The sequence below is a fragment of the Solanum pennellii genome, chromosome 12, assembly GCF_001406875.1.
Source record: "Solanum pennellii chromosome 12, SPENNV200".
NCBI lineage: Eukaryota > Viridiplantae > Streptophyta > Magnoliopsida > Solanales > Solanaceae > Solanum > Solanum pennellii.
This window is the reverse complement of record NC_028648.1, coordinates 57,827,697-57,852,670: the sequence shown is the minus strand read 5'-3', so window position 1 is coordinate 57,852,670 and position 24,974 is coordinate 57,827,697. Positions and strand designations below refer to the sequence as shown.

General features: G+C 31.8%; 2 protein-coding genes and 1 long non-coding RNA gene across 3 annotated transcripts in view; all 3 read right to left on the bottom strand.

Annotated features, from left to right (window-relative positions):
- Window positions 1-4,550: 4,550 nt before the first annotated feature.
- On the bottom strand, window positions 4,551-14,461 carry LOC107005182. The gene is made up of 2 exons (XM_015203706.2): window positions 14,251-14,461; window positions 4,551-5,211 (listed from the first exon to the last, which is right to left on the bottom strand). The coding sequence occupies exon 2, from the start codon at window positions 5,204-5,206 to the stop codon at window positions 4,814-4,816; it is 393 nt and encodes a 130-aa protein (XP_015059192.1). The 5' UTR covers window positions 5,207-5,211; window positions 14,251-14,461; the 3' UTR covers window positions 4,551-4,813.
- Window positions 14,462-15,801: 1,340 nt separating this feature from the next.
- LOC114075132 lies at window positions 15,802-16,207 on the bottom strand. The gene is made up of 3 exons (XR_003575497.1): window positions 16,173-16,207; window positions 16,014-16,073; window positions 15,802-15,936 (listed from the first exon to the last, which is right to left on the bottom strand). It is a non-coding gene; the product is annotated as an uncharacterized LOC114075132 (long non-coding RNA).
- Window positions 16,208-23,884: 7,677 nt separating this feature from the next.
- The window catches only part of LOC107006405 (putative uncharacterized protein DDB_G0285495), a 2,300-nt gene continuing 1,210 nt past the window's right edge, over window positions 23,885-24,974 (bottom strand). The window contains exons 2-3 of the mRNA XM_027913313.1: window positions 24,518-24,564; window positions 23,885-24,434 (exon numbers count right to left, since the gene is read on the bottom strand). Of these exons, the coding sequence (XP_027769114.1) occupies window positions 23,960-24,434; window positions 24,518-24,564 (522 nt within the window). The 3' untranslated portion in view covers window positions 23,885-23,959. The remainder of the gene's footprint in view (window positions 24,435-24,517; window positions 24,565-24,974) is intronic.

The window sequence follows — 24,974 nt, the reverse complement described above, 5'->3', positions numbered from 1 at the left end:
CCCCCCCCCACCCCCCACCACCAGGGTTGTATCGAGTTGCTTCATTCGTCTTAATTTATATGATACAGTTTTAAATTTATAAAATTTACTTGTTTTAACTTTTTTTTTTAATGTTGATCCATTTTGATAAATCAAGAAAGAAGAATATCTTTTTACTTATTATACTCAATTACTCACAATTAATTAATTTTTTAAAAAGATAAAACTCTTTGAAAATCTTAAATTTTTTATTTTATCCATTTCATAATTAATAGGGTTAACAACTATGTCAATTATTGTTTTCTTAACCGATGTATCAATTGAAAAACAAACAAATTATCTATTTATTAATTCAATTTACTTTAATTTTCTTAAATTCATTTTGATATTATATATAAATTTGACTTGATGAGTAAATGTTCTCAATATGATTTAATATGTTGTGGCAAGTCGGTTGCCTTATCTTCTAGGCAAGTTCATAATAAGGTAATACATATTCTCTACACAGTCATCATCAATATTAAGAAGTTAAAGACTTTTGATGTAATCCATGATTTATTATTTTCCACTCCACACGTTATAATGTCTTTGTAGCATGGACTAAAGAATATTGTCGTAGAAGTCTACATAATAAAATATTATAATAATTAATAGCTTAAATAATTAAAAATATATAAAAGAAATGAATTAAAAAATTAAGTTTACTCACAAAATTTTAATTATGCCATTTAAATTGTGACGATCTGAGAATATTTAAGCAAGGGGTATACGGTGTGGAGTTGAAAAGTTTGAAATTTGAAGTGTAAGTAGGAATAGGGAAAAAACAAAGAAATTAAATACGAATGAGCTGGCTATGAAATGATTTAATGATGAGCTTTTAGCTATACGATGGTAAAAAATAAACTGTCTTCGAATTATTGATAGTCTTAAGATATATTTATATATATTTTAAATATATAACATGAGTATATGATATGATAGATGATGCCAAACTCTTTAAGGAGATTGAGACTCTTAAAATCAAGAGAAGTGTTTGCACACCCATAAACTTGACGAGTGGTTCATCTTGCATACAAATTTTTGGGATTTCAAGTCTTGCATCCACCAAGAATATTTCTTGCCTGAAGCGTAAAACTTCAGATTGTAGAGCGTTTTCACTATATAAGAAAAAATTGGAATTCGATCTTGAAAATAGGAAAGGGAGAAGAAAGCTCATCATAACTATGAAAGTCACTTTAAAAGGCTATGGTGAGCCTTTTTTGTGACTCGAACTTAAGAGTGTATGCAAGATCGAGAATATATTTAAGTTAAATTAGTCAAGTAAAAATATACTTTTAAAACTATCAATAATTTAAAAGTAAAACTAATAATTCGTATAAATTTAAATGGAGAAGATTTGAGAATATTTTAGCAAGGGGTATACGGTGTGGAGCTGAAAAGTTTGAAATTTGAAGTGTAAGTATGAGTGGGGAAAAAAACAAAGAAATTAAATGGGAATGAGCTGGCTACGAAATGATTTAATTATGAGCTTTTAGCTATACGAGGGTAAAAAAATCGTCTCAGAACAATTGATAGTTTTAAAATACACTTATATATATTTTTAATATATAACGTGAGTATATGACATGATAAATGATCTCAAATTCATATAAGAACATGAGATTTTTAAAATCAAGAAAATCGTTGAAATACCATAAATTTGACGAGAATTTAAAAATGTATTTCACTAATATTATATAATTGAGAGTATACTTAAATTCAATTATTCAAACAAAAGTATATTTTTAAAACTGTCAACATTCTAAAAATAAACTAATAATTCGTGTTAAATTTAAATCTATGATAATTAGTAGGAAAAGGGTTGATTTTTTTGGGGTAAAATCAAATTATATATAACAGTATAATACCTTTCTTTTTTTTTTACGTATATTCAAGGTAGAAAATATGAAGTTGGATATTTCGTGGCCACAAAGATTGATATCAATCAATGATAGTAATGACTTTGAAGTGTAATCATTTGACACCTAAATTATTTATTGCTATAAAACAATAAATAAATCGAGACGCGGAATCTTTATCTATAATCTGAATTTCGTTTCTGCTTTACATTGCGTGAGGTAAAGGAAGTTTGGTCCTTTGAAAAACAAGTGGACATAGTAAGTCTATCAATATGAATCGTAGTGCAGTAATGAGATTGTTTTGTTTTTAGTTAGAGATTTTGAATTTGAGTTTTTGATATAAAAAAAAAAATTTCTGTTAAAAGCGTCATTCTCAAATGGACGCTAAAATATGTAATTTAAATTTAATTGAGGTTCAATGTATATGTTTCAAACACCGTTTGAAAAAAAAAAGTTTTGAGTTCACTTTTCTTAGAATACTACTCCTGGCCCTAGACTATTAAAATGTCACAACATCGTTTTAAAAATATGATTTTTATATTATACTAATGCAGTTTTACTAGGTTATTTAATAGGAAAATTGTCTAATTACATAAATATTTTTAATATTTACTTTTTTTCTTGTCATTTTATGTGATATTTTGTGATTTGATACGAAATTTAAGAAAAAACAAAATATTTTAAAATTTATGTATAAAACAAATCCTTAATACGACTGATAATTATTTCATAAGGGTAAACGGTGATTTTTTAAGTTAAATAATTTCTAATTATAGTAAAGTGATAATTCTTTTGAGACGGCCTAAAAGGAAAGAGCGTTACATAACAGAGGGAGTAATTAATTTTCCTATAGTTTGAAATAATTACATATTGTAAAATTAGTTGATAATTTCATACTAGATTTTAAGTTAGATACACATATTTCTGCTACCAGAACACTTTTAAATACAAATACTTAAGGAGAAAGGTGAGTGATAGTGTCTAATACATGTAAATCGCACTAGATACATGTATCTGAAATATCAAATACATTATGAAATACAAATACATAAGGAGAGAGGCGAGCGACATAGGACAGAAACGAGCAAGATATGAGAGAAGTGATTGAGAGACTCAAATACATGTAAATCACACTCGATACATATATCTGGAATATTAAATACATTTTGAAATACAAGGGAGAGAGGCAAGCGACATAGGACAGAAGTGAGCAAGATAGGAGAGAGGTGAGCGAGAAAGGCAGATACATATAAATACACACTTAGATATAATATATCTAAAAAAAAATTATACCAAATTTTGACCTTGTAACTAATATACATGTATTCAAATGCACGAAAGATATGTATTTATGATAATTTTGAGAACTCACTGAAAGATACATAATTAAGCCCTACACTAATGAAATTTATGTTTTATATTTAACGTACAACAAATATTTATAATTTTATTTACTGTAACTTTAGTTTTTATATATTATATATTTACTTGAGATTGCAACCAGAAAAATTCTTTTAACTTCAAATTCTAATCCTTCTATCCATTTTCACATTGTCATTTATTTGTTATCATAAGAAGTGATTTATAAAATGACATAATAATGTAAATATTAATTATATCAGGAATTTCTACCCCTTCCCCCCCATATTGTGCCTAATGTTGGAGATATGCATGGACAAGTTTCTTTGCTTTACTCTTTGTTGCTGTTTTCTTTTTTCTTTGCGGGATTGCCTTATTTTTTGGAAAAATTATGCGAATAAATAAATATATAATAGTCAATTAGTAACATAGTTATAATTTAAATTAATTATCATTTGCAGTCTCTTCGATTATAGTTATGTGTACCTCTATCCTCTCTTATATATATACAAATACAAATTATACATATACATATATAATTATATATAGGTATACAAATGAAATTTGTCTCTCTCCACTCTCTGCTTCTCTTTCGCTCGCTTCTCTCCTCCTTTTCTCAATCTCACTTGCCAGATATACAAGTACATATGTAATCCATTTATATATATACAGTTATTTGGCAGATATTACATATACAATTCGATAGAAATACAGATACAATTCACCTCTCTCCACTCTCTGTCCAATCTTATTTGCATCTCTCCTCCTCCTTTCAATCTCACTTGCCTCTCTCCTCCTCCAACATGTAATTAAAAATTGTAATTAGCAAACTATAATGATAAAACCTAATTAAATTATTTTTAGTGGCTATTTAAGAAATTTCCTCTTATCTTTTTTTTTGTTTTCTTTCTCATTGGACTTTCTTTTTTCACGGGGCTAGCTTCCTCCTTTCTTTCTTTCATTCTTATTTTCTTAACAAAAAGAAATATCTAATTAAAAAATGTACATATCAAGACATCTATGAGATGATCCAATCGTTCCTCATTGGTATATCCATATATATATGTAATTATTAATTTAACTTATGATCAAATGAATTGTTATAATTATAGGAATTAAAATATAGAGAATTTGATTATTTTTTGTTTTTTATCCTGTCTTTTTTATTGTTTTAGTGCCTGTATATTCAGATTCACATGAAAAAATTTCACTTCAAAGATAAAATTTCAAAGACTTTAACTCCAAAGCTCTAAATTAAGAATAAACATATACATATTATTTTCATCTCAACTTATGAATTTGATATGCACTATATTGGAAAATAATGATTTTTGCATTGATATAAATTTGATGGAATAAAATAGGCCTTGAAGAACAAGGAAGGAGAAGAAAAATAATACGGCTTCTAACTCTATTAGGGGATAAAGATTCGGTCAAATATAATTAGGTCAAATAATGTCCAATGACCTTATAGATTCATGCCATGTGTATTAAACTCACAAAAAGAGAACAAGGCAAGTGAGCAGGAAACCTTTGGTCCATTATGTTGTTGAAAAAGAAAGGAAGGATGCTAAAACCTATTCTTGCAATGATTTTCTGGCAGCATCTTCTTCTGCTTTCATTTTCCTTTCCCACTTTCTCTTCCTGTAATCAGCCAACATTTCAGGCATTTTTTGCATCAGTTCGGCTGTCTTTGCCCGTTTTTCTGCTGATATTCTGTCACACTTGTGCCCTTTCTGCTTCGTTCTCATTTCCTTTCTCGCTGGATCGTATGGCCAATCTTGTCCAGCAACAACAACTTCCTTGCGCAGACGAGCTCGATGGCGAGCACTCATCCCCAGAGGTTTCCAGGCTCCAAGCTCCCAGTAACCCCAAACTCCCTTTGAAAGCTCATCCTTGTATTTTGCCAACTTTTCTTGCCATGGATATTGATATCGCCCAACTGCTTTTGCTACAGACTTTCCAGCCATTCGTCCTGGAAACAAATACGTAAAAAATTTCTGAGGTTTCAAGTTTATCAAGCAATACTAAAATGAGATGTATGGAAATTAGGTTGGTTATCAAGAAAAAGTTCAAAAATTATTCCATGATTGTAAGTGGATGCCACAACATATAGCGAATGGAAATAAAACAAAGAGTTTGAAAATGTAAGATCCTCTCATAAAATGTCCCCCTCTGAAATAACCAGCAAAACTACTAACTGTTGCCGCAAAAATATTTAACTCGAATATTTGGTATAACTATGTCCATACACACCTTCTTTGTACAGTACATTTTTGTTCTTAATAAACCTATTCAATAAAATATATATCTGCTTAAAACGAACTAACGAGTTAACTCAATCCGCGTGACAAATTCAAGTGTACCATTTTACGGTTAAACAGGTGGAAATCCCCAGATCATTACCCAGGACCAGAACGAGGCTCTTATTCCCCTTCCAACCTTAGTTGAAGTTAAATTAGCGGTATTTGATCTTAATGCTGATAGCACTAGTGGTCCTGATAGCTTCTCAGGGCACTTCTTCCAAATTTGCTGGGGCATAATTAAGGAAGATATCACTAGGATGGTTTGAGCATTTTTTATGGACAAGAACTTCTAAGATTGTTAACACACAAATCTGGTGTTGATTCCCTAAGGCGGAGGAGGTTCAAAAAATTTCAGACCTAAGGCCAATCAGCCTAAGTATGTTTGCTGACAAGATTATATCTAGAGTTCTTCATGGTAGGTTCTTGGTGGTTCTACCTAATCTAATCTCCAAATATCAGACTGGCTTTGTGAAAGGTAGAAGTATTATAAAAAAATGTTCTGCTGACACAAAAGATCATCAGGGCCATCAACAAGAGGAATAAGCTGCATAACATAGTGGTTAAGGTGGATATGACCAAAGTATATGTTAGGATATCTTGGATTTTCCTAACAAACGTACTGAGGCAGTTTGGTTTCTCAGAGGTGATAATTGACATGATTTGGAGACTAGTATCTATTAATTGGTACTCAGTGTTAGTGAATGGGCAAACCCATGGTTTTTCTCATTCCTCTAGAGGACTCAAGCAGGGTGATCCTTTGTCTCCAACTTTATTTATTATAGTTGCAGAAGTTTTATCAAGAGGGCTAAATAATCTCTACTCAAACAAAAGATTCAAGGGATATGGATTGCCAAAGTGGAGCCCAGAGATTAACCACCTTGCATATGCTGATGATACAATCTTATTCTGTTCTGCGGACCCACATGCCATAAAGACGATGATTAAGGTTCTAAAAAATACGAGGATACTTCAGGTGAGTTGATCAAAGATTCAAAGAGCTCTTTTTATGCACATGAGAAACTTTCTGTTGCAATTACAAACTGGATAACAAGGAAGAGAGGGATGAAAAAAGGGACATTTCCCTTCACATACTTAGGATGTCCTACTTTCAATGGTAGAAGGTGATATATTACGAAAACCTCATTAAAAATGTGATGAAGAGAGTTATGTCATAGCAGAACAGATTCTTAACCTTTGAGGGAAAAATCATTCTGGTCAATCATGTTTTGCAGACAATACCTGTCTATTTGCTTTCTGCTATGAACCCTCCTAAAGGGGTTATTAAGCAAATCCACAAGATTTTTGCTAAATTCTTTTGGAGTAACTCTACAGGTGATAGAAGGAAACATTGGGTAGCTTGGGATAAGATGTGTCTTCCCAAGAATGAAGGGAGTCTAGGATTTAGATCACTTCATGACATATCTAAGGCCCTTCTTGCAAAGCTATGGTGGAACTTTAGAATATCTAGGACTAGATGGAGCACCTAAATGTGGAATAAGTATTGCAAGAAAGTCCACCCAATTATAGCTTATGGGTCTGGAATATCACATGTGTGGAAAAAACTGATAGAAGTCAGAGAAGAGGCAGAACATCAGATATGGTGGCAATTAAAAGCAGGAAACTCCATCTTCTGGTATGATAACTGGACAAAACAGGGAGCACTTTACTTTGTAGAGGAAGGCCATGGTATTTGGGAGGAAATGGAGGTAAAGGAATTCATAGTAAATGGGCAATGGAACCTACGGAAACGTTTTGCAAGGGTTATTATCAGAAGAAATGGTTGGTTACATTGTCCAGAACATCAGTTCAAGTTTAACTAATGACGATAATGACAAGGCTTGGTAAATGGGCAGCAACACTGGTATATTTAGTGTGAAAACTGCTTGGGAGGCGATAAGAAAAATGGAGGAAACATCTCAAATTTATGACTATATATGGTTGAAGGGGCTACCAATCCAAATTGGTTTTTTCCTAGGGTGGTAAAGAGGAGAACTCCTACTGATGACAACTTAACGTTCTTAAGGATGCACAATGCCTCAAGGTGTTGGTGTTCTGAAAAAAAATCACAAGAAACTATGTCTCACCTTTTTCTAACATCTCCTATAGCCTTACAGTTATAAAGACAATTTTCTACTTGTGTAGGTATAAACATTGAAGAATTGCAATTGCAACAAGCTATAACAGAACGGTGGACGACTCCTACAGAAACAAACTACAAAAGTTTTTAAAGCAATGCCAACATTTATGATGTGGCAGTTGTGGAAGAGAAGGAATTCTAGGAGACATGGAAATGATGTCACAATCAACAGAATGGTATACCAAGTTCAGAAGACAACATATCAAATGATAAGAGTTATATACCCACAGATGAAATTAATACCACAAGATTGGCCATCATTACTACAATACATGAAGAAATATAGACCAAGGATTCATTGTTGTGCTATAAGATGGGAATAACCACCTCCAGGAAGACTCAAACGTAACACTGACGGGGCAAGTCATGGTAATCCAGGTGAAAGTTCCTATGGATTTTGTATTAGAGACGATAAGGGAGATTCAATTTACGCCCAAGCAGATCGGATAAGAATTACTACTAACATAGAGGCAGAAGCAATGATTGTGTATGAATCTAAGATATTGCTCCGCACACAATCTCAAAGGGTTCTACTGGAAACACAAGGTCAACCATCAGAGGGAACACAAGCACAAACAACCAATACAAGGAAAATAAGTATTTAGCAAGCAAATACAAAAGAAAAGAACAAATCTACTTGTTGAAGCAGAGCTTTCAGCTAGAGGCATACAATAGATTAGGCTGATTAGCAAAAGCATCGGAGAACACAACATCATAGATCAGGAAGAGCAAGAGACAAAAAAACAAACGAAAACAAGAGTGATGAAGGATAAAAACGTATCTACACTACTAAAAAACAGTGAATACCGACCTAAAAATACCGACCTCCAGAGGTCGTCAACTTCCCAGCTTAGGTCGGAAAAAGCTTGGGCGCTATTCAATTCCGACCTCTGGAAGTCTGTATTTACTGACCTCTCGAGGTCAGTTTCAATTTAAGTCGATAAATTCATTATTTATTTTCCAACTTCCGGAGGTCACTTTATATATTTATTTATTTTTATTTTTATTATTTTCGTCTTCCGGAGGTTACAATATTTACTTCTCAAATTGTGGAATACCGACCTCCGGATGCCGGTATGTTTTAATTTTAATTTTTCTTAATTTTTAAATTCTGACCTCCGGAAGTCGGTATTCTTATTTCTTATTTTTTAGACTCCGACCTCCGAAGGTCGGTATTTTTATTTCTTATTTTTTAAATTCCGACCTCCGGAGGTCGATATTTTTATTTCTTATTTTTTTAGATTCCGACATTCGTAGACATTATACATATTGTCTCTCTTCCTCTCACTTTATCTTGTGTAAATGATCTGTCCCGGCTCTCAAGAGGTAGAGTGCTACAATATTCCTGAGATATTCGTATAAACCTATCTTGTAATTTAAACAAAGAACTCTACGAATAAGAATATAATATATATATACAAGAGAAAGAAAAAAAGATTAGCTTGAATATAGTTCTTACATATGTCTCTTGAGCACGTGACTCAATCCATCTTTCTTCTTCTCCGGGTTCGAGTTTAGTTTTAACTTATTCCAACTCTATATTCACCAACTAAATCACATTATATAATTTAACTTATTAAACAACTAAACAACTTTCTAAGTCTAATTAGTTTAGTTTTAATTTAATTCCAATACTATATTCACCAATTTAACTTGTTAAACAACTTAACAATTTTCTAAGTAAAATTAGTTTAGCTTTAACTTAATTCCAACACTATATTCACCAACTAAAACACATTATATAATTTTAACTTATTTGAAGAACTTAACAACTTTATAAGTCTAATTAGTTTAGTTTTAACTTAATTTCAACACTATATTCACCAACTAAATCATATTATATAATTTAACTTATTAAACAACTTAACAAATTTCCGAGTCTAATTAGTTTACTTTAGTTTTAACACAATTCACTAACATCAAGAGCTCAACTCAAGTATAAATTCCCGGAATCTTAATTATTTCAAGAGTAGAGAGCAATATTAACGTATAAGCAATGAGAGAATGTGAGGGTGAATGAATGAGTGAGTGTATGAGTCTAAGAGTGTGAGGGTATGTTCAAGTCTATCAAAGAATGAAAGCGGGCATGCCTATATACTAGATGAGAGAGCAGAATACTAAAGGAAAGGAATAAATTAAGAGGACAATTATGTCGTCAGAAAAAATTAAGAGGACAATTATAATATATTTTCCTTAGATTAAACATTACCAAATCAATGAAATATTTTACCATAATAATTCACAATTTTACCAAAAATAAAGCAAGTAAAATCTACTTTAATTTATTTAAAACAAGCAAATAAACAATTAAGGATAGTCAATTAATGCAATATAAAAGCAGGTAAGGAAAGAAATATTTAGGCAAAGGTTAAGGATCAAATTACATAGCTTCACAATTTATTTCTGGGACATCTACCTTAACTTATTGAAACAAAAGGTAACAGATTCTAATAGCAAAGCAAATAATCAATTATAAAAATAGTAAGGTGGTTTGGATTAATCGATAGAAATAATCAAATGCAATTTTTGGCAAATTACTCAATTAATGCCCAATTTCATCGAATCACTGCAAAAGTCAGCCACAAGCAATTAAGACTAGCATTTTCACAGAATGCAGCCATATGGAGAAACTAATCTTGAAGAAAGATTGGATCAAAATCATAATGCTACTTAAATAATGCCAAAACAAATGAACAAATTCATACGAATCCGCCTAAAACATGTACAAGAAGAGATAATCTGAGCATTAACCAAGAATTTTAGAAGATAAAACTAACCGGGCGGATCTGTTAAGATTCGTTTTTCAATGCACCAAAATATACAAGTGGTTTGTTGAATTTCGAAGGTCGCCTAAAGAGGAAATGCAGCGGCGTCTGGCGGCTCGCTGTTGCGGAGTTTTGGCCAGTAGGAGGTTCACTGGGCGTTGGAGTTGTTGGCGCTGCTACTGCCGTCCTTGCCGGAGCTGCTGCTGCTCGGAGAAAAAGAGAAGAGGAGAAGAGGGAGGCGGAGAGAGGGACAGGATGAGTCGCTGGCTGCTGCTCTCGCCGGCAAAAAATGGAGAGGACGCAGGGAAAGGGGAAGGGGAGAAGAAGCGGAGGCAGGAGAGGAAGAATGAATTAGTTTTAGGAATTTTGGTCGTTTTAGGTTAAAGAGGAAGGTAAAGTTTTGATGTTAATCGTAGATTTAAAAAGAGATGAATGGCTAGGATTCGATATTACGTTTTAACGAAAGTATGGATGGTTGAGATCATAAAATCAGATTGGATTGATACTCAAAATGAAATATCCTTTACATGTCATTATAATTAGGAAGGGATCACTACACTCGATATACATTTAAGATAAAAAATATATATATAATAATACTATCTCGCATTTTATATTCGAATAGATTATATGTTAGCTCTTCACATCTACATCGATAGCCTGATAGATTTGTACATTACTCTAAAAATATAAGTATAATTATATCCTAATTCATATCAACGTAGTTCATACAAAAATTATGATGAATAAACAATTTTAAATAAACCGATCCCCGAATGTCGCTTTTATTAAAAATAATTACATATAATAAAAAATGTACTGACCTCATGATATTAAATTTTAAGATAAATGAAAACTAATCATATTAATTAATATATATATATATATATATANATATATAAGTCAATAGAAGTTTAATTTAATAAATTTAATAAATTTAATTTATTGATCAAGTTAATTCTATAAATTTAAATTATATAACTTTAATTTTATCGATCAATAAAAGTTAATCGATATCAAATCTAATATATAAATTTTCTTAAATTGATCATCGATATTTCTTTTAATGATAATGTATTTCATATCAAAAAAGTCCTCCGGAAGACGATTTAAATAATATTAAATCAAAATATTTCTAAATTCTGTTTTTTATAGTTAATTGAGAAAAAATAAAATGGTTATTTATTTATTTTATTTAAAACCGACATCAAGAGGTCGATTTTAATTGTAATTCATTTTTTCTACGAAAAATACCGACCTCCTGAGGTTCAAATTTTTTTCCCCGCTTTATTTTGCATAAAAACCGACTAGTTGTAGTCGGTTTTCTATAGTTTTTGTATTTTTTTATTCTTTTAACAATACTGACCTCCATTTGAGGTTGGTAATTTTTAGATAGCACTGTTTTTTAGTAGTGCTAGCCGACTACAACAAGAGAACTGCGATTTGATAAAATCGAAAGCAAAGGGAAGAACTCGAAGGAGGTAAATCGAGGCGAGATCAATGGAGAAACAAGAAAAGAACACAAAATAAGCACAACAACTTATAGAAGTATAAACAAGCAGCAATGGCAAGGAGGAGAGACTTACAGCGGAAGAAGCTTCAAGAATGTCTTACTCTCACTTCACCTTCAAAATTTTAGGTATAAGACTTAGTGTTCTTTATTTTAATTAGTATTTGCTTATTTTTTGAACAATTTCTGAACTGACCACTGTCTATTAGGGCCATTTTCAATTTAATAAAATTGGCATGTGGGCCACAATTTTTTTTTTTTAAAAAAAAATCTATAAATAATGTAATAAAAACGATAGATAGTTGGGTCCATTTTCAATCATACTTACAACCCTGCATCGGAGACATTTCTTTTGAATCGAGGGTCTACCTGGAACTAGGGGTGGGCGTCGGTTTGTAAATTTCGGTTTGAAAAAAATGTAAAACCAAATCAAATTGAAATAAATTTGCCGATTATTACAAATTTTGGTTCGTTTTTACCAAATTTAATAAATAGTGGTACATTTTTAAAATTCAATCACTTTTGTTCACTTTTTTATGTTGTTAGTACGTCTCACTTTTTTTTCTAGATACAAGGAACCCAAAAACAAACAAAGAGCATTATTGTGGTTATAACTTATAACACCAAACAAGCTAAGTTAACTTTCAACACATTACTAATTACACACTAAGAGTAATACCTACCAGCAGCAGCAATGCAATAGTACAACACACTAACAGACTGTATCCAAAGGATGAGGATGTATATGAATCTATCAACTGAAAATGAATCTTCATAGGCCATAGCAAATAATGTATCCTTAAATTTGATATTACATCAATAGAATTCACAAGTTATACATGTACCAGCAGTGCAAGACATCCTATTTTATCAGTCCCCTAGACAAATGATTTGTATGTGGAACAAACTACAACAGCTAGTGCGGCCTCAATGCTATAAGATGAGATGACAATTCGAATTTGAAGACTGAAGGAAATCCGAAAATAGTCCTAGGAACTTGGATAGACAAGTTTTGCACTTTAATAGTATCATGATCTGTATATTCTCTAGAAGACTAAGCTCAGATAAGTTTACTATCAGCAAACTCTTCAACTAAAAATAGTTTACCAGAAGGTTAATTGGACAAGGCTGATTTACAACAAAATATGTCATCTAAATGGTCAACTTATCCTATATCTCACTGTTTGTAGGTTGATTACAAAAGGAAGGTTAGCCTAATGAAGATGCTTGGAGGATGAGAAGTGTGCACTATAACAAGGATACTGATTATGTTGAACATCTCCTCTTTATGTGCTCTTATTTAGTGCAAGTTCGAAATACCATACTAATATAGTTGTAGATTCATAGACAAGTTTAAGGATGAAATTCGAATGAATTAGGAAATTACAAACTTCAAAGATAGGCGTTTACATATGCTGAAGTATTTAGAATGACATTAGATGCGGGAGTTTATATGGCGAAAAAGGAATTAGAGGATCTTCCAAACAGAGAACAGAAGGCATAAGTCCTCATTATGCTGTTAATTCAAGATCCTCAGCTTAGTTGATGAAAGCAACATCGTTTAGAAAGTTAATAGCTATCTGGTCATCCTGTGAATTTTTTTTGTAAAAAAATAAAACAGTTCATGGTTTCAAAGTGAAAAAAGATATATGAAAATTGAAATTGTGTTTGCCATGAATATAAATTGGAGTGTATAGACAGGTAAATTGATCCATTTTCATCTTTTTTTATCTGCGAGCTTTAATGATCGAAAGTGAAGTGAAAAAAATTTAATGGTTTAGTGGCATATGTAAATGCTATTATAGCTCCGACAGAGATCAGTTATACAAGAAACAGTTTTGTGAGCATACACATCAATCATTCATATGTATACTCATGTCAGATATTCTCATAGTTACTGCAACTTCTTTCTCATTTTGAGAAAATAACAAAGTTACAGTGCCATTATAGTTTCTAATGACACGCTTGAGTCATGAAGTCTAAAGCATCACGAAGTGTGGTTAATATTACTTAAATATTATTAGTCCAATTACCTAGTAATTGGTAGAAAAGTCAGTTAGAATTAGCTGTAACAAAGAGGCTGCAATCAAAAACGAAATCGAGATGGAGGAAACAACACGAGAGAGCAGTTACATGGTAAAGATTGACAAGAAGGAGATGCTCATCACTCCATATTCAAAAATAGTCGATCCACAAACAACATCAAGGACAAACTTAGAGGATGATATGTTAATTGAAAACAAACATGGAAAGCACAATCCCCACATACGAAGGAAAAGAGGCGATGAGCACTGACCTGCGAGGCGTGAGTCACGAGCACTGAACAGTTCCGGGCAGCGAGCACTCAACAGTCAGTGAGGACTGAGCAGTGGCTGGCCTGAGCCTTAAGAGAAGATGGACGACGAGCTGCGGGTATCTTAGACGACTGACGAGAGTTGAGATTTGAGAGCTGCAGTAACTGTGTTAGGGATTTCAGATTATCAGTTTAGGAATTTTTATTGGAATTTTGGCCTAATTTAAATATGGGTCGTGGGCTTTGTACCGGCGAGGCATAGGCTGAACCGCTGAAATAATTCCCTTTATATATATAATATTTAGTTTTTTTCGGTTAATAGAGTTTTTAGCTAAAAATTGAAAATCGAATTGAAAAATTAAAATATTGAAATTTGAAATCGAAACTGACTGAAATAATAAAAAATCGAAGGAGAATTTTGAAATAAATCGAACCGGTCAAAATTTTCGATTTTAACTATATTATGTCCAGTCCTACTCATTTGGGTATATATATATATATATATATATATATATATGTAACATTATTATTTTTAATGAAATTATTTTCAAAATGAAAATTTAAGTTAATATATTTTATTTTACTTTTTGAAAAAAAGATATAATGGTCTGCGTACGCCACTGGTTGTGGAAACTGATAGTGAAATCTCAGGCTAAAGCAAATATGATAAATTGATCATAATTTTTTACTCTAGATTCAGATTTTCAAAAGGGTTGGTGGCGTTGGAGAGAAGAGTCAAAAAAACTTAATTTTATGGGTAAGACCAGGGCTGCATATCGGTCGGTTCGGTTCAGTTTTGAACATTATCGATTTTGCTTATCGGTTATCGGTTTGTAGACTAGCTAAACCATTAAATTATCGGTTTATCAGTTATCGACTCTTATCGATTTGGTTATCGGGTTAACCATTAATATATCATACAATTTTTTAAAATATTAATCACATGAAAATTTGAAGATGATCCCACGCACTTTGCAAATTAAGTCTACAGAATTGCAAATTGCAATTTACAATTTGCACTTTGCACTGCAATTTGCAGGCAGAAAGTGAAAACAATTTAGTGCAGTCACTGCAATTTCAAGTTTCACCAAAAGGAAATGCAAAATTGCAACAACAACATCCACATTCCACTCATTGCAACAAGCTAACAACAACATCAACCCATCAAGTTTCACCTTAACAGTTAACAATACTACAACTGTACAATATATATATAAACTTTGCAACACAAATATGAAATGTCATATTAAAATAACATAATAAAGTAGCAACAAACTGTAACTTAATAATAGCCAACAGTACAAGCTACAAGCATGCAAGTTGCAACATTACAGAAGTAAAAAATTCAACACAATTCCAGCCTGCCACAGTCCACACAAACACACAAATTTAAAATAGCAGACGCCAGACAGCAGTAACACAACCTGAAAATTGAGTCTAAACATAGTTCTAATAGTTCATGTTCAAGTAAACAACATAATAACTAGTCATCAATCCTCAAAAGTTGACGATTCTGGTTCCTGTTTTCCAAACAATCCTTAACATGCCTTCTTAAGGAGGCAGTCCCAGTATTGCGTGAATGGTAATAAACACAACCACAATGAATACATTTTACCTTTCACGATCCATCTTTATTTTCTTCAAGTTTTTCATAGTGATTCCAAACAAGTGATAGATGCATGATGAAATCTGATTAGCAAAGAAACAGAGAAAGTATTAGATCAATAATAAATCAGACACAAAGACAAGATAACACATGTATATACCTTCCTTCCTCCAATTTTACATGTCATCAATGCAAAGTTCTTTTCCAAGTTTAGCAAAATCTAAAGAGAAATACGATAACAAGTCAAGGCTCAAGACTTAAACAATAAAGTATTAAATAAACAATTCACAATTTAACATCAATGAGATTCTTTTCTTACCTTCTTCAAGTTGCTCAAGACAATCTAAATCTTCCTCAATACTTATGGGTTGTGGCTCACTCCGAAGGCAATCTTGAAGGCACACTAGAGCTTGTATCAATCTAGAAGTTAATGAACTCCTAAATGAATCAAGTATGCGCCCTCCAGTACTAAAAGCACATTCAGACGCCACACTTGAAACGGGAATAGCCAACACATCTCGAGCCATCTCAGAAAGAAGTGAAAATCTAGGTGAGTTAACTTTCCACCAAAGCAATACATCAAAATTTGATTTATCAATTTCAGTTTCTTCATCAAGATATTTGACTAATTCTGACTTTGAACTTGCACCTCCCTTTTCAGATTTATGTTTATGTAATTCAAGAAAAAAATTTCCGAATTCTCCTACAGAACTTGAAATAGAAGTATCCACACATGTTGAAGAAAATTGGCCACTTTTATCATTTGAAATGGGGTTTGTATACTCATTAAACAAAGCTTCCATGTACGTTCGCACACCATTTTCTATAGCAGCCCCTTTTTCTCCAATCATCTTCTTAAGTGCAAAGCCAAGAGTACTAAATTTGTGACGAGGATCCAAAACACATGGTATGAAAACCATCTTATTCATTTTTTCAGCATCACCCCAATATTTGTCAAATTTCTCCTTTATATTTTCTGCTATTTTAGCCAAAACTTGATCTTCATTTGATAGCAATTGATTCAAGTAAACACCAACTTGACAAATTTCAAGAAAATGAAGATTTGATGTAACATATCGTGAACCAGATATCTTCAAAGTAAGATTAAAAACATTTCAATAAATTTTGTAATTCTCTTTACGCCCTCCCAATCACTACTCAAAGTGTACCTGTAGAATTTTTATCAACATACTTAAGATATAGTGCCAAGTCAATATCACGATCGGCGTACTCTACAATTGCCCCTTCATATTCAATAACCCTGCTCAACATCATGTAGGTGGAATTCCAACTCGTAGGAACATCCAAGCATAAAGACTTTTTAGCAAGATTTCATCTTCACAACATTCTTGAAATTTTTTCCACCTAGCAGGAGATTGCCTGATGTATCTCACGACTTGCCTATCTCGTTCAATAGACACATTTGCTTCTTTTATACCATCTTGAACAATAAGATTTACAATATGAGCCATACACCTTATATGAAGCTGACTACCACCCATTAAGTTGGTCCCCATTTAATTAATTACTTAGACAACTCAGTTATTGCCACACTATTTGAACCAGCATTATCAACTGTTACAGTGAAAATTCGATGCAATCCCCACTCATGTAAACACTTACTAATAGACTTTCCAAGATCTTCACCTCTATGACTAGTGATTGGACAAAAGTTGATAATTCTTTTGTGCAAAGTTCAATTTTTATCAATCCAATGAGCAGTAATGACCATATAATTGATTCTTTGTATGGAAGTCCAAGTATCAGTGGTTAAAGACACCCTTTGTTGTATTTCCTTAAAAACAGCCATCAACTTACGTTTTTCTTCATAAAAAAGATCAAAACAGTCACGAGTCATAGTGTTACGGGAAGGAATGTGGAAACAAGGTTGTGCTACTTTAATAAATTGTTTAAGACCTTCTTTTTCATCAAATCTGAAAGGAAGCTTATCAATTGTTATATTCGCATGCTAAAATTGTACTATTTTACTTTGTTTGATGTATTAATACATTAAATTTTTATATATATTTGTATCCTTGATATATTAATACTTTAAGTTTTATAAATAAAAACACCAATTTGAATTCAAAGTATTCACATGCTAATTGAACAAGTAATACATTTTCCTTATTTAGTTTATTGTAATTACAACTGTATTAGTGTATAAATAAATAAAAAATAAAATACATATGCAAAAATACAACGAGAAAAAGACATGAATTCTCTTTTATATTCAAAACTTTATGAATACTTTTATAATTAGTATTTAGTGAATATATTGTATTTAGGAATATAAATACAACTTATTGTATTATGTGAATGAATCAGATGTGCATACAACATGTAATTATTAGTTGGTAATTTAATAATGGAACTTTGAGCGATTTAGGAATATAATAAAATGTTGACACTTGACAGTTATGGTAACATATCATATCTTATTTAGTGCATTGTAGATCACTCTATAAATAATAATAATAATAATAAAAATAGTAAAAATAAAAGAAATTAATACAAGTAAGCAGCTAGAAATTGACATAGAGTATAGTCATTTATGGTAAATAACATATTTATAACTATTGAACTTCAACAACCCTATAAATATAGCCGTTTTTGTAAGTTGCTCATAGATAATTACATGCGTTGTTTTAAGTTAAAAAATGATTTATAATCTATTTAGTAAATAAAATAGGAAAACTGCACAAGTACCCCCAACCTATATCCAAAATCTCAGAGACATACTTGCACTATACTAGTGTCTTATTATGCCCAGAACTTATTTTATGAATAATTTTTTATCCCTCTTCGGCCTACATGACACTATCTTCTGGTCCTAGTGCATGTTGCCTTTTTTTAAACTAGTGCCACATAAGCCTAAAATGGGTAGAAAATTATTTATAAAATAATTTTAGGAGAGTAATAGGAGTATATGACCTTAGTAAAGTATAAGTGTATTTCTGAAATTTCGGGCATACATTGGGGGAGGGGTACTTGTGCATTTTTTCCAATAAAATACATTACGCGCAACAATTCTTTTTATTTATCTAATTTTAAAAATTGTTTCAAATATTTTTTTTCTATTTTAACGTGTTTTGAGAGAAAAAAAGGAGGGGGCAGGTGAAGGAGGAAATGTAATAGCCCGTTTTACGCATATGCTTGTTCTATTATTGTGATATATTATAGGTGAGGGACCATGTTCCATATATGATTAGTGTTGGTTTAAACTAGCCGGAAAGTGATGTATCATGTCATGCACGTTTTATCGTGTTTACTAGTAGGTTGACTCCGCCGGATGCATTTAAACTAAAGATAGTAAGGTGTAATTGAGCTTAAATTTGAAAGTTAAGTTCTAAGTTTAAGCAAAATGATGAATATTCATAAAATGGAACAAAATAATTGAGCTGTCTTCTTGACTTTATTAAGCTAGCAGCTGCATCACCTACTTGAGCTATATGAATATTGTTAAAGGGCTCAAGCTTGATGGATCAAATTTAGAATTATAGTAATGGGCTCACTTGAAAGCCCAACACTATTAAAAGAAAATAAAAATGACAAAAAGCCCAGTAGCCAAATCTGCAAAGGCCCAACATAGATAAAACCCAAGCGAAAGCAACTAGGTGTATCACCTACTTTGACCTTTTGAGCTGCTTGATGTTCATAAGCAGGTGCATCACCTACTTGACCAATTAGTGGATGAAAATGGACCCTAAAAAAGGAGGTTCTAGAGGATATTTTTGTGGTCAATAAAACTATATATATATCCAATATGAGCAGATATTCTTCACCCATTTTAACACAACATTGAGAATTATCTCCAGCTCTCTCTCTCTCTCTCTTTTCTCTTCAAGATTAAAACAACAGTTTTTAGTTGTTCTAGGGTTCTTCAAGAAACCCTCTTATGTGCAAACGAAGGTAAGTGAAAACACTTGAATTTTGCTTAATTCTCCCATGGATAATTAGAAAAACATGTTATTCATGCTCAAGTATAAATACAAAAGCAGAAAATTTCAAGAAGCTAATGCTCACTTTCTTAGTTATTAGAGACCTTTTTCTTCTTCTTTGGTTTAGGTGTGAAAGGGGAGCTGAAGTTCTACAATAATTCAAGTTATTAGGAGAAGTTGCAGAAATTGAGGTAAAGTGACTGCCCCATTTATTTTGTCTTCTTTGTAAATGAGTTTGAGTGAGGAATTAGGGGTGTGCTGTAATGAAGAACTGAAGGGGGTGGTGAATTCAATAATTGGTTGTATGATAAAGAATATTTGGGGCTGTTCTATGTGTATTATTGTTGGTGCAACTTGGTTGATCTTGTGGAGAGGATATATAATGTATGTGTTGGACATAGAATGAGGGTGTGGTGATACACATTATGTTAAGGGCTTGATGATTTCATTATCTACCAAAGTTAGCTACTGCTTTACGAGGCTCACGGTGTGATAGCTGCTAATTTTTGTTTATCATGACTTAATTTGTAGATTAAAACCGAAAAGGGGAGGCTGAACGTGATAGTTATATCGGTCAGAGGATAAGGTATGTAAGGCTGTTCGATTCGATATCCCTTTGGCATGAAATCTGATACTTGCGATTAATATCACTGAAGTGAATCTCATAATTTCTATTCCTAGAAAAGGAAATAGTGACAACGTCCTATCTCCAAATAGCTAACAATATTTACCCCTCTTCGTAGTGCATAGACTACTTAATTATATTTTCACTATTTTATACTTGTGTAATTATCCACCCATGTGCTGGTATAGAAATGGTATTTTAAAAAGCAAGTCTGGTGAATCATTTTTTTTTGTTGTTTGAAGTCAATTGTGTCATTAAGCTCTTAAAGTAATGTGTTGATGTTACATAGCTTCTTATGGCATTTTTATGGCCTTAAAGTATTATTTTCATATATTCTATTACTGGTCCGCACTTCCATATCTCCAAAATGGTTATGACCACCAAATAACATCTCAAAAGAGTTACGATTATCCAAAGAACAACCCCAAAAGATAACTGATAAATAACAATCTCAAAGATTAAAGAATCTAAGTGAAGGAATCTATATAATTTCGGGTGGCAGCCCAGGGGCGAAAGCCTAGCATGGGTCGCATCCCAACTTGTACATAAGGGTGGCAGCTCAGGGGTGAAAGCCTAGCATGGGCCGATCCCTATTGGTATAGAAGGGTGGCAGCTCAGGGGGGAAAACCTAGCATGTGCCGATCTCAAATTGTGTAATTATGAGAACCGCATCCCAGGGATTAATATGCCTATCATGGGTCATCCTCTTCTACCACTGATTAGCTGGTCATTTGTATCACATGTCCTACAAAGATTATAACGAAAAGAAAAGTAAAGAAAAGAATGTAACTTACATGATCTCACAAGAGTAAGCAAAGGTGGTCTTCTCTCCTGATCTATGCACTCATATGTTGATACTTGATTTTAATTTGAGTCCTCGTATTGCATATGCTATATTGTCTTACATATTCAGTATATTTTTTTGTATTGACGTCTCTCGCTGGGGAAGCTGCATTTCATGTTGCAGGCACATGTACTCCAGCTAGTAGACCTCCTCAGTAGGAGCATACGACACCAGATACTTTTGGTGAGCTCCAAGTTGATCGGAGCTTTACTGAGTCCTTGATAAATTCATTTTGGTATTGTATAGTAGTTAAGGGTAAGGTGGGGTACATGGTTCAGTTGTGTCTTAAGGAGTCGGGCCTCAACGACCAAGTATTGTATATAACTTTTTGGGTCTACTTTTGTTATTTTTTATCACTGCGTCCTTTGTGAACTTGTCACGAATGCCATAGTTATATGCATAGTAAGAACATATTTCATGTTGGTTCTCTCAAGCCCTTAGGGTATCGGGTGCTTGTCCGTCTTAATGGAATTTGAGCCGTGACAAGGAAGGAAGAGAAAGAGAGAGAGAGAATATGTCACATTTGAGTGTATTATCCATTTTACGTACTTTTGTTACAGTCAAAAATTTCTTTATTTTTTCTAAAAAACTTATTTTTTTTGTTTTGTTTTCATATTTATTCTTTTTTAAAGTGTTTTTTTTGGAAGAAAAGAGAGGTAGGAAGAAAGAAAGACATAAGAAATATGATGTGATATATGTGTATTCGTATTCATTTTCTCGGCGAAAAAGGTGGAGCGAGGTGATGGTACATTTAGAAAATCAATGCATTGAAGAAAAAATTGGTCTGAAAATGCATTTGAATAAAAAAATCAATTTCAATTGAAGGAGTTTAAGCTTGAAAAATGGTGGGAGGAGGTGGCTTGAGAAATGGAGAAGAAGAAAATAAAATAAAATAAAAAATAGTTAAATAAAGCCTTTTACGCGTCAGTGCATTGAGTGTCACACTTAGTGTGACATGTCAGTAGAAAGTATCAAAATGACACATCAAAACCTTACATGAGGACTAAGGGTGCCTAAATAAACATCGCTAAGTTGAAGTCCTAAGTGAAAGTTGATGCCAACTTTATGGGGTCATCGATGAATTTGACCTTTAACTTAAATTGCTTATGAGTTAACAAAATATATATTTCATATTTTATTTTTTATTTAGGGGTTATTTGGTATGCTTAATGATGGATAAGGAAAGTTAATCCCAAAATAAATTTTGGGTAGCCTTTAATCTCTTGTATGGTTACAAAACCTGAAATTATTTATATATTTCAAGATTAATAGTTAGTATTAAGATTAGTTATCTCTACCTTTTAGTGTAATATAACGCCTGGAGAACTCATCTCTAGATAAAATAGGTAAAATGACTCAAGTATCCCTTTAACCTTTTTATACATAATTTTCACATTTATGTATATCCAGATTACTTTTAATACTTTATATAATAACATTCACAACCTTCACAACTCTTTGTTTTTATGTCGATTCTTGGTATTCTTCATTATAAAATTATATTACATAAATATAATTTATGTTTATGAATATATCATATGTTGAATTCATTTGAGTGATTTTATGCTTATTTATATTTTTATCTCTACTAATGAATTACATATTTTTGATTAAATATTTTTAGTCTCTTGAAATTTTATATTATATATATAAATTAATATGAAGGTAACTCTAATATTTTACAATTTAAGAGTGTCATGTACTTAAATTAACTGATATAAATGATATATATTCTTTTATTTTAACAAACATAAGATGTTTTTTTATTTATTTTTAAGCCTAATAAAATGAAGGTTTTATGTTAAAATATACACGGTACAATCATGAGAATGCACACACAAAATATTTCAGCGATATAAAATGGATGTTTTATTTTAAAGAATGAATAACGAAAGTTTGCAAAGATAATATAACAAACTAGATAAGGTGGAGGACATTTTTGTAAACAAATAACTTATTTTTAGAAATTATGCAATGTACTTTTTTTTGAATACAACTAATCAAACCATCAATAAGAAATACTCGATAACTAATCACAACATAACATATCCCAATATAACTTATTTCTAACATAACTAATCCCAACATAACTTATCCAACATCACTTATTTTCATACTGCCCAACCCCTTAGTGGACATAAGATATACTATTGCATCAATCGTGACTCTTAATCATGTGTTATCATTTACTATAGTTTTAAAATAAAGATTTATGATTTTCCAAATACTTCGATTGGCGAAAATAATGAGACAAATTAACACATTTTTCATATATGAGAAGTTATTGTAAATGACCTGTGATGAATCTATTTTTCTTTACTTGTTTTATTTGTTGTATTATAGAAAACAATAACTACTTAAGTTTGAACAATTTAAAGATGTGAAAATAGATAAGTGTGAGATGATGTCCATGTGTTTAGAAACTAGTAATAGTAGGGGTTGTTGAGTGTGATGAGGTAAACTTTTTGTATCTTGTTTGATTGTCATGTTAAGATAACTTATCTTGCCATATATATCATAGTGATGAGATAAGTTATTCCATATGATTTATGGGATAAGTTATCCCAGGATAACTAATCCTGGAATAACATGTTCCAAGTATATTTCAAAACACAATAATATGCACTATGAAATAAGTCTTATTTATTAAATCAAGCATGAATTTTCATTTCACACTTTTCCTATCCCTTTTCCTTTTATTTTTGCTTTCCCTTGTCCTCCTCATCCACTTTCTCCTCCTCTATCTCCTTTTCCTTCTCAACCTTTTGCTTCTTGCTTTTTGGTGCTTGATCTTCTTCATGATCATTTTCATCACAATCTTGATCGTCCACATCCTCGTCCTCTTCCTGATCCTCATCCTCATCCTGATCATCATCGTCAAGCTCATCCTTATCGTCATCATTATCTTTTTCATCCTTATTGTTGTTACGATTATTATTATCATCATTGTTATCTTCACGGTCATTGCCATTATTATTATTCTCTGCATCGTTATTAGAAGATCCACCACCATCATTACCCGTTCCATCATGTGTAATAGTATCATACTCATCGCTGTCAGAGCTATCATCACTACTAGATATACATTGATAAAAGAAGAAATCTTCACTAACACCTTGCTTTAATTCTTGAACCATCTCGACAGATCTTTTAAGCTCGGGAAAAAATAACCTATAACAATGTATTAGATATGAAAATACGTACTTGTATCATATACTAATTTAAATAGAGAAAATAAAAATTATATTTTGTACCTTGTCTCTTCTCCAATATGGTCTAAAAACAATGACAGATACACACTCTGAGGGAAAAAAATATTTGTTTAGGTAAGCAAAATAAACAACGTCTCTAGTGTATATAGTTGTATGATTAAAAAAAAGACACAAATATGCCTTTCAATTTTGATATTTTAAAAAAAAACATCCTCGTTTAAAAATTGATGCATATATATCATCATGCAAATTCTCGTTTAAAAAATTTGACTCTTATTTTATTCAGATTTAATCCAAACCCCTGGGGTTTATGACTAAGTAGAACATGTATAGGGTTTTTTTTTTCATTTGGATTAGATATGGATGGGTAAAAAAATGGGCGAGATAATTTTTAAATTCATTTGACATTTTTAAAATTAAAAACAATTTTTTTAGATTTGGAAAATGTAGGTTTATTAACAAGAAGGATATATATATATATATATATATATATATAAAA

What these genes read in the sequence shown, in the direction of transcription:
- LOC107005182 (XM_015203706.2), bottom strand. Translation starts at nt 5,206, where the DNA reads ATGGCTGGAAAGTCTGTAGCAAAAGCAGTTGGGCGATATCAATATCCA.